The sequence below is a fragment of the Purpureocillium takamizusanense genome, chromosome 11 (assembly GCF_022605165.1).
Source record: "Purpureocillium takamizusanense chromosome 11, complete sequence".
Taxonomy (NCBI): Eukaryota; Fungi; Ascomycota; class Sordariomycetes; order Hypocreales; family Ophiocordycipitaceae; genus Purpureocillium; species Purpureocillium takamizusanense.
In genome coordinates, this window is record NC_063078.1 from 1 (window position 1) to 17385 (window position 17385).

Here is a 17385-nt window from a genome sequence, read left to right on the forward strand (position 1 = left end):
ATAAATATTTAAATAATTTTATTTAAAGTAAGTTTAATATTTATTATAGATTTACTTTAGTAATTATTAAACTTACTTTAAATAAAATTATTTAACTATTATATTTATTTTTTATATTATCTATAGATTATTCTTAGGCTATATAAATAATCCTTTAAATATTTATAACTTAAGTTTAATAATTATTAAGGGCAATACTTAATAATTATTAAACTTAGTTTATAAAATACTCTTTTAAATATTTATATTATTTATATATTAATATATTATTATTTAAAGGCTAGAAATAATATATTTATATTAATAATGTAATAAATAATAAAATTAATTAATAAGTTAATAATAATATACTTTTTAAATAATTTAACCTTTATTTATATATTAATATAAGTATTATATTATAAATAATATTATAATTATAATAATAATAATATAATTAATTTAGTTAAGTAAAAGAGATAATAGTTATATTAATTATTAAGCTATATTTATTATTATAAATATAAATTAAATTAAAGCTTAAAGATCTTAGATAATAAGATATAAGTAAGTTATATAAAAATATCCTTTATATATAGTAATTATATAACTATTAGTCTTAGTTAATTAAGATCTTATAATTTTATAATTAATTTATATTAAAGAAGTATAAGTATAAATACTAAAGATTATAATAATAAAATAGGTTATAATATTAAGATAGGGTATAAAAGCTATATTACTATATAAGTATTTTACTATACTTTAATAATTTAATATTTTCCGAAATTAGAATGTTTAAAGACTTAAAAAGAACTTTTGTTTAAAAGTACGAGATGCTTACTCCTCGTTTACCTTACGGTAAAACGCTATCGGCAGAGCCGGGTTACGTAAGGCATAACGCTCTCGACATATAATATATGCCAAGAGTATCCGATGTTGCCGCGTCAATAGGCCATAGTCCGCCTTATCCACCCAGTCCTTAAGGTCGTCGGCTAGCTTAGAGCTCTGGGCATTAGCCTCGAGAACGCGAGTAATCTCCTCGCGCGCCTTATTGCGCTCCTTTATAAAGTTACGACACACCACAGAGAGGTTCAGCCTAGTGGCACCCTCGAATGCCTCACCTAGGGGCGCCAAAAAGTCCATGTTAGGCTTGACGGAGGTGGTCGGGTCAAAGGTGGCACCCAGCTCGGCGGCCAAAAAGCAGTCGCTGAGCGGAACGGGCTTGCCAGAGTATAGATGGGTGGCCCACTCGACGAGCACCTTCCAAGCCCGACACAAAACGTCCCGATCGACGGAGCTGCGCACGTTGGCCTCGGCCTCCGGCGCAAAGTCTACCGTGACAGTCGCCATGGGCTTGTGAAACAGCACACAATTGCCAAAGCGGAAGATGAGCCGCGAGTCAATGAGCATGCCACGAGAGTAGCCAATCATGGCGCCGTTCCTGACACCAAGATAGTCGCGGACGAGAGCGCGCGGCACGGCAATCTCGAACGCGGCCGTATTGGGTGGCTCGAAGAACCCGGCGCAGTCAGCGGCGCACACGGACCAAAACCACTTGCGGCGCTCCTCGGCCTTATCCTTGCCCCGGGCGGTCAACTGGGCGTCGACCAGGGTGATGCGCTCCATCGATGCCGTTAAGAGCTCTATATCCAGAGCGTCTCTCAGGGCACCCGCCGCCTGTCGGTTGCGGACGAACCTGGCCTCCATCTCCCGCCGTCTGTCCTCGGTAAACTCGGTGGCCTCTGGGCGCATATACATGTCCCAACGCCACTGCTGGTATAGACTCGAGTAGCCGTGGTCGCGCGGGTGGAACAGGTATTCGCCTGGGGGAGGGCTTGGGAACGGCCACTCGGGAGGATCCTCCACGCCTTGGACTATAAATGACTATTAGCCTACTATGCCGCGCAAATGAATGTGAAAATGTCAAGTAAGGCGTGGGTGCACTCACAGAACAGGTCCCAGAGCCTGCGTTCGGCTCGGTACCGCAGGTCCGCCGTGGAGATGCCCTTGTGTCTGTCCTCTCGGTACCATGAGAGGCAAGCAAAGATGTATGCATGCTCTTGCATCGTCGAAAACTCGAGAAAGTCACATTTGGGCTCTGCCCAGTGAAAAAACTTCATGATGTGCGCTCCACGCTTCGCCGCATCGCGCCAGTCATCCAACATGAACTCATCCTCAAATCGCTCGCATGGCCTCTCGGGCGAGCAGTACTCGCGGTAGTTGACGGGAGGCATGTTGGCATTTATGATGGGGTTGGCGTCGCTGCTGTTGATGCTGTATCGTGGTCGAGGCACTTGGTCGTGGTGAAGCGCGTGGCGATGAGCAGCATAGCAGCCGGAGCGTTCAGGAGTCACGTGAGGGCAGCAGGAAAGAAGAGAATAGAAGTCCATCGAACATATAACATGAAGTCCAAGGGGATTTAACTATAGGAGCCATACGTAGGTATCTACTCGGTGCCATCGGAATCCCACGCGTCACCCCTGGCCCTATAACGCGCATCGGCCGCGTCGACGGCCGCCGATGCCTCCGTAGCCACCCTCGCCGCCGCCGCAGCCCTGGCGGCGTAGACGGCCTCGATCTGCCGGTAGTGACCTATGGCGCGCCGGTCTTCCGGGAGTCGAGACGAATCCAGGTGCTCGTCGTAGTCGACAACTCTACGGCACCAGGCCTCGCAGTGCCGCCGCATATCCTCGCGCACCGACTCCGCCGACCAGGGACAGCCGCGGACTATAATGCCCCTTTCGAGTGCGAGCCAGAAGAGCCTATCGGGCACGCTCTGGTCCACCATGGCGAGCGGCGGCAGCCTATCCCGCTCCGTGAACACCACGCGCACCTGGTTCGCCACGTCCATGCCCCTGAAGATCCGACACTCGTCGACAAAGTGCCGAGTGTCGTTGCAAATGCTGCACGCATCCAGCCAGCCCTTGCGCGGACACGCATGCATGCACTGCCGGGCAGTATGGTCCTCCCCCGGGCATACGGCGCATATGAACAGCGACCGAGGAGTCCCCTCTTCGCGCGCACCCACGGGCCGCTGGGCCCAAGTCGTAGTGTTTCCGAGGCCACGTGCGCCCGTCGCAGCCAGGCTCTGCTCGGCACTTGAAGCACCTGTATTGACACGAGCGGCATCGATACGTGCCGCCTCCCAACGCGACATGGAGGGCCCAGCCAGAGAGGCCGATGCAGCTAGTGCAAGGCCCCTTCTGGCGTCCTCCACGACTATGGCCCGGGCACGCTCAGCAAGTGTTGGAGGACGAGATTCTGTAGAACTGCTGCCGCCCTGAAGTGTCATATTGCGAGGTCGTAGCGTGGTTGGTGTACTTGGCCGATTCTCCGTTGCGCGCGGGCTATCTAGAGTGTGATACTCGCGAGTGTTGGCCATGCCTAAAGGCCAGCCGGTGAATGCAAACGCAAAGACAATCGCCCGCGTAGCAACGTACTAAGCCAGCGTCAGGCCTCTGTTCACTACCCGGCAACGACCGACGTAGAGCAGCCTTGGTTCTCAGGCGTCTACAGCGCAGAGCCCTGAACAGCTGCGCACAGTTGCTCCGCCCAGCCCTTGCCGCACCGTTCACGTCAAAACAAGGCAACGCAACAAGACTTGTGGCAACCCAACTCTCGACTCGACAACGACAGACTGTGACCAGAGGTCTACATCACCGCACAACGTCAACTACAGTCGTCTATACGTATTCATCGATGAGTTCCAGCTACGGAGCAGGACAAGGTGGGCGTGGTGGCCGCCGTGGCCGCCCCCCCACAAAGAAAGGAAAATTGACCGCCGGTCGTGCTGAAAAGCGACCCCGAGGGCGACCGCGCAAGGATCAGCAGGCCCACCCTCAGAGTTCGGTACAGGTCTCCCTGCCCGGCGTCATCGGCGCCGATGACTACGAGGCCATGGAGGATCAGCCCGATGAAGAGGAGCAGCAGCAGCAGCAGCCGCCGCAGCAGGAAGAGGCAGAGGAAGAGGAGGAAGATCAGGAGGCCCCTCCCCCGAAGCGTCGCCGTGGACGGCCACGCAAGGAAGAGCAGTTACAGAGGGATTCAAGCCCCTCGATTGTATTTGCGCAGAGCGCCAACTCGGACGGGGAGGACGAAGAATTTCGAGAGGGCACCCTCGCCGGTAAACGTGCCAGCCGGGCCGCCCGACGCACCGCACAGCGTGAGGAAGAGATGGAAATTCCCGGAGCCGCCGTCGCCGCCCCCAGGATCGGCAGATTCGAACGGATGATGCGAGAGAGCTGGGCCGGCGCTACCGACGACGGACTCGAAAGGGCGGTAGCCTACTACAAGAGGGCCAGGCCGTCGCTGGCGTTCCCCCGGAGGCAGCTTATCGACAGCATGATCGGTCCCAGTCAGCCCGCGATGCGCACAGGCTGGACCCAGGCCTTGGAGGACGAGATACAGGCGCAGTGGGATGCGTCGGACGAGAAGAGGTCGCTGGAGGCGGCATCCTGGGTGGAGCGCGTCACCGCGTTGTGGAAGGCCAGCCTGCAGCTATTGCGCTGCTCGCCGGTGGCCATCGTGTCGCCGGCGTACAACCTGTGGGTGCAGGCCTCTAACCCGGGCGAGGTCTTCTGGACCGTAGCCTTTAGCGAGGCCTTGACCCTCCTGGTTGCCAATCCCGTCTGGCGCGGCAACAAGGCCCTGCTCAGGCGCGCCATCCAGCTCGCCGTCATCTGCCGCACCGACAACAGGGCCAGCTGGACCATGGAGCAGCCCGAGATGTGCGGCGTCATTGCCGCCATGGCACGTCTCTTCTCCGTGGGTAGCCGCCCGCATGCCCCAAAATACTGGATCGAAAAGGCCTTTGAGGAGCTTCCCGAGGGCAAGGTGGCATGCCCGGAAGCCTGCTTCCTGCGCCACCTCGCCGGCATTTGCACGCCCAAGCGGCCACAGAGTGCCGCGTCATCGCAGTTTGTCGTACAGAAGAAGGATCTAGTAAAGATCGCCGAGGCTATCGAGACATTCGGCGAGGGCTTCTATCCGTCAACGGGCAGCGTGTCGGCTATATACTATGCCTACCTAGCTACCCGCTCGGGACTCACGGCTCCTATAGGAGAGGCCGAAACCAAGGCGTTTCACGAACAGGCTTGGAAGCACGAGATGCGCCGGGCCAAACGCCGACAGCTCGGTCTACGGTTCGACGACGCCGCTATGGCACATGCACGGGACGGCCCTATTCTCGTGGCCGACGACCCTTTGCCCGAGGCCAACGACCCTTTGCCCGTGGCCGACGACTCCATGCCAGTGGCGGACCTTGACACCGGCGTGGTGATAACAGATGAGCCCATGCCCGACCTGCCAGTGCGGGAGCCGAAGCCCGCGCACGACATGGAAGAAGACTTGTACGGAGCATCGCCTTTGGTTTCCAAAGGCCAAGACTCAAGCGGTGCACCTCTGGTTTTCCCCGACATTCCGCCTCTGGACCTGGGCCATAGGGACGCCAGGTCCTGGCTGCCGTCTGGCCTGATGACCATGCAGGAGATTGACCAGGAGCTCGGCGGCGACGACGGATATCTCGGCGGCGGCGCGAGCAACGGCTCCTCGCCCGATAGAGAGCTAGGGGAAGAGCAGGCCGGAGCCGAGCAACAGCCGAGCCCCGAGATGGAAGTAGCAGAGACGCCTGGCCTGGATACCTGGGAGACCGTCGACGGCGACAACCACACCTCGCTGCTGGAGGCGAAGCATGACGGCGAGAGCACGGCAGATACACCCGGCGATACGGATCCGGACTCTGGCGATAAGCCAGTGCTCGACGAGTCGCGAGCGCCCAGCGTGCTCCTTGGCCAAATGTCTCCCACGCCTGCAGCCGCCGCCGCCGCCGCTGCCGCCGACGACGACAAAGACTGCGGCATGTTGCAAAGGGGCGACGAGTTCGTAGTTGCCTCGGAGGAAGATGCTGCCGCTGCTGGTAATGGTGCCGGCGACGGCGACGACGACGCCAAAGACTGCGACATGTTACAGAGGGACGACGAGTTCGTGGTTGCCGCAGAGAAAGATGCCGCTGCCGCCGCCGCCGCCGCGACTCCCATGGGCCTCGTTGGCTATTCCGCAGGCCCGCGGGGTACGGAGACGACAGCGCCGCCGACCGGCCCTTCGACCCAACCGGGCGCTGCATGTGCGGTCGTGACGGAGTCTTCCTCGTCGGTGTCGGCCGAGCCCCAACAGGCCTCCGCGCGAATGGACATTCCCCGTCGCCCGCTGACCTTTGGTGCCAGGGAGGCCATAGCCACCGCCAACCCTCCCGGTGCCTCGTCTGGCTCGAGTCACTCGCAATCGTCGAGCGCAGCCGTGAGAGGCGCTCTGCCTCATCCCGGTCCGCCGCCACCCCGCCCTCCCCCTTCAGAGCACATGCAAGGCCAGAGCGGCGAGCTCTCCTTGCCCGTTGTCGTGACCGCGGCGTCAGAGGACCACGGAGACGGAGACGGAGTCTGGGTCAACGCGCTGGATCACTGGCGCCATAATAGGCCCGCACACGGTACAGAGGCGTATCGCTCCCTCCCGACCGAGGACTTGGAGCATGAACTCCTGGCCGAGTTGTTAGAGATGCCGCCCATTGGCCCCCTACAGTTTCAGCAGGAGTAGGTAGTTGGTATATATCTATACATGTAAAGTGCTGGCCGCGTAAATACATGTACTCTGTCCACCCTAGGCACGTGCAATTATGTTGGGACCAGGGCACACTGTGGGTTTAACCGCCCCCCGAACAGTGATCGGGCCGCGGCCCGAGTTTTATTCCTTGTGTGTATGCCATGTAGCTAGATAGATTATCAACGGCGGCAGCACATGGACCGCTCCATAAATTGCGTGTTGTTCTAATGGTTGAAATAGAGCCGCATGGGTCGCTTATAATTAGATTAGACTATATCGGCGCCCCATACGCACGTGGCCCCGCGAAAGGCTAGCCCGGCCATCGTGGCCAACCACAGGCGCAGGACCAAAACACTCGCATCCGTGCAGTGTGAGTCGCACGCGCAGGCCAGCGCAATGCGGCATCCCTTTCACAGCCATAAGGCCTTCAGCAGGTCACGGAATCCACACAGCAAAATGCCCCCCGGTCGGCACTCTTTGGCACGGTCAGGGGCGTGAATGATCCTGGGGCAAGGTCCTGTAAAAGCCCTGTCAGTATCACTATCGGCGGCGCCAACTGATCCGATTTTGTACCGATGAGTACACGCTAAAATTCGACCCCGGCGCCTCACCTCATTGGTCTACATCCCTGCAAGTGACCAGCCGAAGGCCTTATGGCTGTCAAAGGGATTGGACTGCATCAGTGCTTTATTTGAGCGGCGGCGGCAGGTCAGTTTACAAGAGGGCCAGTTTGAGCCGATGCAGGAAGGCCAACCCGACTGTACGATTGACTGCTGGACTGACTGCTGGATTGACTGCTGGCTTAACTGCTAGCTTGACTAATTGCTAGATTGACTCTTAAATTGACTGCCTGCTAGATTGACTGCTGGACTGACTGTTGAATGACTACATGTATTGGATTGACTGCTGGATTAAACTGCCTGCTTCATTGACTGCCCGTTTGGACGACTCGTATGAAAGGGCCCAGTTCTCATTGCCAATAGCTCTTTTCGAGGGCGAAAGGAACTGGCACTAAACGTGTGGCATCACGTGAGGTCTATTGTTCGCGTGAGTCGTCGCGTCTGGTGCAACAAGGCAAACGAACGGACGGTCCCAAGTCCAGGGCAGATTTTTCCTCCTGCAACCCGACACGTTTCCTACCTACCCACCAGACACGCACTACATCGACACAGACACAGTCATGGCACATCACTTGGAAAAGCGTGCGAGGATGGGCGAATGCGAGCAGGCCTCTCATGTAGACCTTGTCGGCCCCTATATCAACCACCTCCAAACGGCCCGGCCCCCGATCGCCGACGACGAGTACCTACTGGACCAGCTTGGAGTGGTGGACTTGCAGTTTGACGATGACTGGACCCAGGAGGAGGAGGACAGGGTCCTCTCGCAGTGGGTGGGGAGCGCGGACTCGGTCGCTCTAAAGGCATATGCACTTTGCAACCTAGGTAAGCCGATGAGCGACCTTTGGCGGATCACGGCACACGTCATGCGGCGCACGCCAGTCAACATCATATCGCCTGGCTTTGGGCTTCGTTACCTGGCCCCGCTCGGCAGAGGCGCCTGCTGGACTCCGAGCTTTTCGATCGCGCTGGGCAAGCTCGTTGTCCATCCCGTGTGGGAGTGCAATTACGAGAACCTCGTGAGGGCCATCCAGTTTGCCGTGGCGTGCCGCACGCAAGAACGAGGATGTTGGAACTTCCTGCGGCATAGGTTTTGCCCGGTGCAAGAGGAAATGACGTACGTCTTCGCCGCCGGCAAGGCCGGGCGGACGCCCGAGGTAGTCTTGGAGATGTGCATCCGAGGACGGCAGGTCAGCGAGGACCTGGCCTTTCTCAGACACCTTGGCCCGTATGCCGTTTCCCGAGGCCATGGCCAGCTGGGCGCATCGTCTGCCTCGGCCGGCAACGAAACCGAGACCCGCACGTTGAGCGTACGCTTCAGTGACCTGGAGATCATCCTCGAGGCCCTCAACTCGTTCAAAGTCGTCGGAGTCCCCAGATATGCCCACTCGGATCTATACTACGCGGCGTACCTGCACGCCCCCAACATGCAGCCGCCCTTTTCCCGGGAACGAATCCTCGACATGTACGAGGCGGCGTGCCTGGACCAGCTACGGTTTGTCGCCATGTGCAGCAAGGCCATGTCGGACAGCAGCTGTAACGTATCGGAACACGACAACCATTTTCTGCCGCAGGCTGCCGACCGAGACGTGACCCCGGCTATGGAGCGCCTGTTACTAGAGGCCACGGGTAACCCACAGCCCACGCAAGTTCCTCTTGGCGCGGATACCGTGTCGAGCCAAGCCTCTGATGTCCTCCCCGGCGCCACACTTGAACTGAGCAGCATGTCCAGCGATGTCTCCGGAGAGTGCGGCGAGAGTGTAGGCTATCGTGAGCCGCTACCGGCTAGAGAGACGCTGGCGTCGCCCGCGCCTCCCACGGATGCTCCTGCTATCGGCATGACGGCGCCTGTCCCCGTGCAGGAGGACTCAAGCCAAGAACAGGGCGCCCGGCGTCCCGAGGGACTCACCGACGAAATCCGCTTTCAGCGCAGAACCCGGGACCATTTGCTCAACTACTTGTAAGGGCTTCTATAGTCTAGGAGAGGCGTTTGAATATAATCAAGAGGCGAGGCGGCAAGAATTGGGTTCAAGCTTATATTCATATGTAAATTACATGTCCATCTACCAGTGACTGCCCTACGCCGTGTAGTAATATCTATATATGGCTATCCGGTGCTGTCTTATGCGTTCCTATCCGTCGCGTCTCGCTCCGCCACCCACCCACCCGGTTCATTACACATTCCTGTAGTCGAACCTGGGTTGCCCGTCGTTATCGTCGTCGACGATCCGCACCAGCATGCAGTCGCTTAGTGCCGGGTGGCGTTGGCACTTTTCCCCGACGGCTATGCGGTGCCGCATTCGCACGGCGCCCTCGCGTTGGACGACGAGTCTGTGGCAGTAAAACGCACCTCGTTGCGCCGAGCCGGCAAAGGTGCGCAGGGCCGCGGCCATGTCCGCGGTGCCGCCTTGCAAGACGACCAGCTCTGCCGCGACGAGGTCGAGGTTAAACTCTCGCCGTGACTCTGGCACTACCTCGACATCCTTGAGGGCGCGAGACAGGTCCTGCAGACGCGATGCGAGGACCGGCACCTCTTCCTCGACCCGCTGTCTCTTTGGTGTAGACGCCGCCGCCGCCGAGTCGGAGGCCCGCTTCTGCGACGCGGCCTGGGCTTCGGGCGCCGCCTGCGCCATGCGCTGCCAGCCGTCTCGCTCCGAGGTCACCGTGGCGAGCTGGACCTCGAGCTTGCCGATTCGGCCCAGCTCCTTGTTTCGGGCGTCCCTTTCCTCCTGGAGCTGGTTTTGCAGGTCCGTGAGCTCCTTGTCATGGGCATCGTTGAGAGTTGCGGCTTCCCGGCGCCACGTCTCCCCGGCCACCTCGAGGGCGTCGGCTCGTCGCCGCTGCTCCTCGTAGTTCGCCTCCTCGGTGGTCAAATAGCCCTGCAACTGGTTGATGCGTTTGATATGCTCTGAGATCTGGCCATTGGCACTGTCGAGAGCCCCCTGCGTGTCTTCAAGGGTGGCTCTGAGCTTCTCCATCTCGAGGGGCTTCCCCAGCACCTGCTTGACCTGCTCAAACTCGGCCGCAAGCTCCGAGACGGCACGGGAATCTCGGGCCTTGTCTTTGGCCACCGCCAACTCGCGTTGCAGGCGGCCGTTGGACTCCTTGAACTCCTCGCGCTGCGCGCGCAGGCTGTGCGCCCGGGACGACAGCTTGCGTTCGGCATCTTGTAGCTTGACAATCGTGGCGTTCTTGTCGGCGCAGCCGCGGCAGTCAAGGAGCTGCTCCTTCATCTGCTCGACGATCCTGTCGGCAGCCTCCAGCTGGCTGCTCTGGAACACGCTGAGCTGTTCCTTGGCCGCCTCGCTGCGCCCCTCGGCCTTGGCCTTGGCCTCCCCGGCGGCCTGCAGGTCGGATTTGAGCTGCTGGATCTCGGCCTCCTTGGCCTCCTTGACGGCCTGCAGCTCGGATCGGAGCTGCTTCGCCTCGGCGTCCTTGGCGTCCTTGGCCTCCCTGGCGGCCTTGAGCTCGGATTCGAGCTGCTCGACGTCGGCGTCAGTTGCCTCCATCGACTCCAGCTTGCGCATGAGCGCCGTCTCCGACGTGGCAACCCTCGCCATCAACTGGCCGCCAGCGCTTCTCGCCTCCTCCCGGAACCTTTTGCCCATGGACTCGAGGCCGGAGCGCATGTTCCTGTCGAGCGTCTCCTGCGACCTCGCCGTGGCCTTTTCGGACACGTCCTGGGCAAGACTGGACACGGCCTGCGAGATGGCCTCGAAGCCTTTGCCCGCTGCCTCCCCGTGCGCGTCGACGCGGTCTGCCATTGCCTTTGTCTGTCCGGCCGTCGCCAGCCCGTCCAGACCCTCGGACAGCTTGCCCAGGGTCAGGGCGCGCAGCTTGTCGGAGAGCAGACGGCCCACGTCGTCGGGCTTGGCGAGGCTGGACAGCGTCTGACGCACGTCTACGACCTTGCTCGCGAGGCCGTCCTTGCCCCCCATCGCCTCCTCGAGGCTCTTGCAAGCCGCCTCTGCTTGTCGGCCCGTCGGCAGCTCCTTGACCGCCTCGTTCAGGCTGCCAATGGCCTTGAGGACGGCATCGGCACCCTTGGTCCGGCGCTCGTCGTCTTCGTCCAGCATCTTGCTGAGCGACTCGGCCGTCGGTAGGCTCGAGAGGCCTTGCATCACGGCTTCGTGAAGCTTTTGCGCCTGCTCCTGGGCCTTGGTGCTGCAGTCAGCCAGCTTCCCGTCCAGCGACTCCGCGGTCGGCAGGCCCGAAAGGCTCTGCAGCACCAGCTCGTGGCTGTCCTTGAGCGACTGCTCGGACGCCAGATCCGAGAGGCCATCGCCCAACTTCATTGCCGCCTCGGCCAGCGAGCGCACCCTCGTACTGAGCTTCCGGATGCCGTCCACCGCCTTGGCGCCGTCTTTGGCGACCTTGCGGATGTCGCCCGCTTGCTGGACAGCCGTCGAATCAAAGTGCGTCTTGGACACGAGGCCCCTTTGGTCCAGAATCAGGGAGCCCAATGACTTGGCCATCTCGTCGACCTTGACGTCTACCGCCCTCACCTTTCCCATGGCCTTTGCCTGGCCGTCGGAGATGGACTGGGCCGCCTTGATAAAGTGCGACCCGGACAACGTGTCCTGTTGGGCCTTCAACATGGCATTGACCGCGCCGTCAACCTTGTCAGCCACTTGGCCAAGATCTGACGCCGTCACGGCATTCTTCTGGGCCTCCAAGACGGACTTGTGCGTCTCGTCCATTTTACTAGCCACCTTGACGATTCTCTCGTCAAAGTGCGACGCCGTCAAGGCGCCCTTGCCGACACCCAAGACGGACTTGTGCGTCTCGTCAATCTTACTAGCCACCTCGACGATACTGTCGTCGAGGTGCGACGCCGTCACGGCGTTCTTTTGGCCCTCCAAGACGGACTTGCGCGTCTCGTCCATTTTACTAGCCACCTTGTCCATTATTTGGTCAAGCTGGGTCGCCGTCACGGCGTTCTTCTGGGCCTCGGAGACGCACTTGCCCGTCTCACGTGCGCTCTCGGTGAGCTTCGAGAGCTGCTGGTCAAAGTGCGCCGTCGACAAGACGGCCGTGTCGCCGCGGCACATGCCATCGAGCGCCTTGGCCGCCTCGTCCACCTGCTCGGCCATTTTGCCTTTTGAGGCGGACAGCTGCGTCAGTGACGCCATCACCTTGGACATTTGACCCTTGAGGCCGCCGGTGGCCGGGTCGGCCTCGTCCAAGGAGCTGCCCACGTCCTCGGCGAGCTTGTTCACCTTGCGCGTCAGCTCACCCAGATCCAGGCGAGTGACGTGCGCGAGAAGCTTCTCCTTGGCATTCTCGAATTCCTTTTCGGCACCGAGGGCCACCTTCTCGCGGAGCTGCACCAAGGCAGCCTCTTTCTCCTCTTTCTTCTTCACGTCCGCTAGGGCGGCCACTGCAGCCTGGCAGGTCGCCTCGAGTCTGCCGTGCACCCACCGCACGTGAGACCTGGTGCCGTCCTCGGCAAGGAGGCCACGGAGCGCCTCCAACTGTTTCATCATATCTTCAAGTTGAGTCGTCATCGTGTCGTGTAACTGTGCAATTGTGCGCGGTTGGCGATGACTGGTGTGTTGGTGTTTGAGGAACGTAACATGGGGGGAGTCTGCGGGGGTGTGGGAAACTCTTAGTGGGCCCGCCTGCCAGCTGTCGCCAGCTGTGAGTTAACGGTAAAAGTAGCATAAAGGCGCGACTAAAGCGCCCCGCTTTTTTAAATAAGCCTAATATTAAATATAATAATTATAAGAGTATATAAATAAAATATTAATATAAAGTAATAATAGTCTATTTATTAATAAAGTTTCTTATATTATAATTTATATTTATATTATATTTATATTATATTTATATTATATTTATATTATATTTATATTATATTTATATTATATTTATATTATATTTATATTATATTTATATTATATTTATTTTATAATAATAAAATAGCTACTTAAATAATTTAAGTAGCTAATTAAATAATTAATATAAAGGGCATTAATAATTTTATTAATATAATATTATTTTAAAGATTTAGCTTTTAATTATAAAATAGCTTATAATTATATTATATATTTTTCTTTATATTCTTATAAATATTATATTAATATATTAATTATAAATATAAATAATATAATACTTTCTAAAGTAAGTTTAATAATTACTAAAGTACCTCCTTAATAATTATTAAACTTACTTTATAAAAAAATAGTTTTGATTTTATATAGGCTAAAAATAATATCTTAATAATATTAAAAATATATTTATTATATATATAATATAATATAAAGTAAGTTTAATATTTATAAGGAAGGTACTTTAGTAATTATTAAACTTACTTTAAAAAGTATTATATTATTTATATTAATAATTTCTTTAATTTAAGAATAATTTTAAAATAATATATAAAATAAAGATATTTATTTTCTTTTATAAAGTATTAATTTATATATATTTATAAAACTTATTAATTTATTATTATTATATTAATTACTTATATATTATTTAGCTTTATATATTTTTAAATTTAAATAAAGAGCTAGTTTTTTAAAGGTAATATATATTATATTAATAAAAGAAAGTATAAAAAGGATTATAATAAATAATAAAGAAAAAAAAAAATATTAAAAGTAAAAATAATTAAAAAAGAAATAATTAAAGGTAAAAAAGGTAATAAAAATAAATTTATAAAGATAACTATAAAAAAAGGACTTTTTTAGAAAATAAAATATATTATATTTCTTTAATTATAATTTTTATAATAACTTAAATAATTTATTTTAGCTTTATATATTCTTTAATAAAAGGCTAATTAATTTAATTATAAATTATAAATTATTAATTTATTATAAACTATTTTTTTAAGGTACTTTAAATATTATAAAAGAGAGTTAAATATTTTTAATTAAGAATAATTAATAATTCTTAAAAATATATTATATAAAAGGTTATAAATATAAATTATGTTTTTCTCTTATTATAAATAATACTTAATTTATATATAAATTAATATTTTATTTTATATATTTCTTTATAAAGTAAGTTTAATATTTATTAAGGTTATCCTTTAGTAATTATTAAACTTAGTTTATTTAATAATATATTAAAATATATTATTAATTTATATAATATATATATAAGTAGTAATATTAATTAATAATATTTTATAAAGTAAGTTTAATAATTATATAGAGAAATCCTTAATAAATATTAAACTTACTTTTAATAGCTTAGTTTTATAATTTATATAGCTTTAAAATACTTTTAATATATTATTAAAAATATACTTATATTTATTTAAATTATATTTAAAGAAAAATTTATATTTTAAATTTATATTAAATATATTAAATACTTTATTTATATACTTTATATAATTATTAAATATAAAATAAAATTAACTTTATAATTAATTTTAATTTATTATTATAGCTTAATTATTAATAAATTTTATAAGTTAATAAAAATTAATATTATAATATATTTTAAATAAGAGTTATATTCTTATATAATATATAAAGTAATAAAAGTATAATTTTAATAGGATTTTAATAGCTAGAACTAAACTTTTTAAACCTACTATAGTAATGTTTAGTGTTACTCTTTTTTAAACGCGAGTTAGCAAACGGTCTTAGAGGAAAACACGGCTCGGCAACACAACTATCTATGCAGACGCAACGCATTCAACGCACACTGACGAGCTCAACTCTACGACAAGACAGCAGCACCATGGCATCGACATGCGGTGCCAGCCCTTCCTGGGCCGAGACGATCGACGAGGTAGCAGCGTGGGCTACAAACGTGGATGGCGGCGCCGAGAACCCGGGTTTTGCTCACCTCGGGGGCCTGCCTGCCACGCGCGAAAAGGCCTCTGTGCCGTTGCTTCTGTGGGAGCAAATCACGCAACGCCTGCCCGGGACTCTGGTGGTTTACGCCGGCACGGAGCTCGACGCCAGCGTGGTGGCGGCGCATCGAGACGAGCAGGGGCATGGACGGCCGGCGGATGGAGGATATCGCCTGGCGGTCGGATGCTACACGACCATTGGCCGCATCGTGCGGCAACACATCAACAGGGACTTTCACGACCAATCGAGGCGGATGGACGGGCCCAAGGACTGGCGTACGCTGTACGACGACGTGGTGTGTACCGAGCGCGTCGTCTTCGTCGTCGACGTCAACGATACCGGTGTCTCGGCAAGCCTCGCATTCTTGTTGTACGTCTTGACAAGCTGGTCGTACCGCACTCTGCCGCGCCCTACAGCGCCTCGAAGACTCATCCGAGTCTTGACGACGGCGGCTGGACCTGATATATTGAAGAGCACGGACGCCCTCATTACTTTCGTGGGCAAAATTGTTGGCTGCGAGGCCGAAATGCGTTACTTCGACTTGCCGAAGTCTGCCGTGACCCATAGCGACACCAGACTCCGTCGCGTCACAGCTCTGGATGTGGACAAGGCATTGGCAGGAGACGGGGCACTCGAAGACGGCCATGCCACCATCGACTTCTCGGACTCGGCAAGGATCCGGGCCATGTTCGGCGACGACCCGACGGCCATCATGCCAGAGTTTAGGACTCGGCGGCGACCCATGGTGCAGCCGGCCGGTCGGGACGAGATCGCGAGCTCCGACTTCCGACGACTGGAGGCGCACTTTGCGCGAGGATCCAAGTCGCGGGCGCTCTATCGCGTGTCGCCGACGTCGCCGCCCGTGCCTGGCAACCCGACAGGCTGGACGGCGTGCCACATCGTGATCCCGGACAAGGCGCGGCAGGTGGTCCTGGACCATCGGGTTGGTTACCGTGTCGAGGTGGAGGCGTGGCTGACCCGGTTCGAGAGGGCGTACGCGGCTTCGTGGGCGAGGCAGGCGCAACTTTCCGGGCAGGCCGTTATGGTCTATCTGGTCACAGACGACGGCCGCGACGTGACCCTGGACAGGTTCATCCGGGATGGCGTGGAGGAGTGGTCGACGAGCAGTGTTGCGGGACTCGACGCACCCGGATTCTTGGCGCTCATGGCCTATGTGTATCCGTGGGTGACATGTCCATCCCAGGGGATCCAAGTCCTCGTGCCACGGGAGACGGTCCATGCGGCCGTGGCAAGGCTTGAGCGGCAGGGAGTCTTGGAGTGGAACATGGCCGAACTCAAGCCGCCAAAGTGGCGCATGAATGGGGACTTGTTCATCGACCAACTTGAGACGCTCGGCTGCGACACCGACCTGGCCGTGCTCGCTTGTCGGGGTGGCCCAAGTGGTCCTGCCGCGGGACTCCCGACGGCGCTCGCTGCTGTGCTGTCGGTGGGCATGAGGCGCTTGGGCGACTTTGGACTCGCAGCCTCCGCGGTTCCTTCTGCGGACTGGCCGGCGATGCTGCTGAGCAGAGTCGAGGAGGCGGCGTCGTCCACACAGCTGGGGCCGCTCGCCCTTTCCGGTACCCTGTGGCTGCACCTCGCGCTCGTGCAGGAGGCGATGGCGAAGGCTAGGGTGCTGGACGGCCTGGTCGACCAGGAAGACCAAGATGCAGAGACGCCCGTCTGGGTTGGGGACTCGGACCTGTCCGTGTCTCTACGCCTGTGTGCCGAGGTCGCCAACGTCATCAAGGCAATCCTCCGCGTCCGCTCCCACCACTCGATGGCCCTCTTTGCCAAGTTTCCCTCCATCGCCGTCACGGGGCCGGAGCGCCGGCACGTATGGAATACGCTCGCGCGCGTTTTCGCAGCGAACATAGTCTTTGTGTTGTCTCTTGAGGGTGGGTCCCTGCTAGCAACCGACATAGAGAATGATGTGGAGTGGGACTTTGCGGATGAGGCGCGGGCGGCATATTCCTTGGAGCCGTCACCACCGGCCAATGCGGCCGAAGCTCCTGTGTTCGGAATTTGCCTGCGTCGCACGATGGTCGGAGGGAGGCGTCTCGTCCACGACTGGACCCGCATCCCGAGCGATATCGTGCAGGAGGTCCTTGGCCCGCACCTGCTGGAGGGCGACTCCAACTCGACACGGGCAGATGGGCAAGGGGCGGGGGACGGCATGGACGTGGACTAGGTGAGCACGGAGGTAGTATAGATTAGTCTCAATGTACGTGTCTTGATGGTATGAACTACGAAGTGCACTTAAGCTCGTGACCGCTGCCATCCCGGTTCCCTGTATTCTCCACGTTCCCTGTATTCTCCGCGGCGGGACGCGACGACGTAGCCAATCGGCTCGAGACTGAGAGCCACGGGCG

At 53.6% G+C, this 17385-nt stretch overlaps 6 protein-coding genes across 6 annotated transcripts; 3 read left to right on the top strand and 3 right to left on the bottom strand.

Moving 5' to 3' along the window:
• Positions 1-819: 819 nt before the first annotated feature.
• On the bottom strand, positions 820-2216 carry JDV02_009915 (uncharacterized protein; the record flags this gene model as incomplete). Its single annotated transcript, XM_047991611.1, has 2 exons — positions 820-1856; positions 1931-2216. 2 exons carry the CDS (start codon positions 2214-2216, stop codon positions 820-822), a joined length of 1323 nt encoding a protein of 440 aa, XP_047847623.1.
• Positions 2217-2428: 212 nt separating this feature from the next.
• On the bottom strand, positions 2429-2833 carry JDV02_009916 (uncharacterized protein; the record flags this gene model as incomplete). Its single annotated transcript, XM_047991612.1, has 1 exon — positions 2429-2833. One exon carries the CDS (start codon positions 2831-2833, stop codon positions 2429-2431), a length of 405 nt encoding a protein of 134 aa, XP_047847624.1.
• A 1046-nt stretch (positions 2834-3879) lies between these two features.
• Positions 3880-6570, top strand: JDV02_009917 (uncharacterized protein; the record flags this gene model as incomplete). The annotated part of the gene is made up of 1 exon (XM_047991613.1): positions 3880-6570. The coding sequence occupies one exon, from the start codon at positions 3880-3882 to the stop codon at positions 6568-6570; it is 2691 nt and encodes an 896-aa protein (XP_047847625.1).
• Positions 6571-7756: 1186 nt separating this feature from the next.
• Positions 7757-9157, top strand: JDV02_009918 (uncharacterized protein; the record flags this gene model as incomplete). The annotated part of the gene is made up of 1 exon (XM_047991614.1): positions 7757-9157. One exon carries the CDS (start codon positions 7757-7759, stop codon positions 9155-9157), a length of 1401 nt encoding a protein of 466 aa, XP_047847626.1.
• Positions 9158-9367: 210 nt separating this feature from the next.
• On the bottom strand, positions 9368-12700 carry JDV02_009919 (uncharacterized protein; the record flags this gene model as incomplete). Its single annotated transcript, XM_047991615.1, has 1 exon — positions 9368-12700. The coding sequence occupies one exon, from the start codon at positions 12698-12700 to the stop codon at positions 9368-9370; it is 3333 nt and encodes a 1110-aa protein (XP_047847627.1).
• Positions 12701-14897: 2197 nt separating this feature from the next.
• On the top strand, positions 14898-17204 carry JDV02_009920 (uncharacterized protein; the record flags this gene model as incomplete). Its single annotated transcript, XM_047991616.1, has 1 exon — positions 14898-17204. One exon carries the CDS (start codon positions 14898-14900, stop codon positions 17202-17204), a length of 2307 nt encoding a protein of 768 aa, XP_047847628.1.
• Positions 17205-17385: the final 181 nt, after the last annotated feature.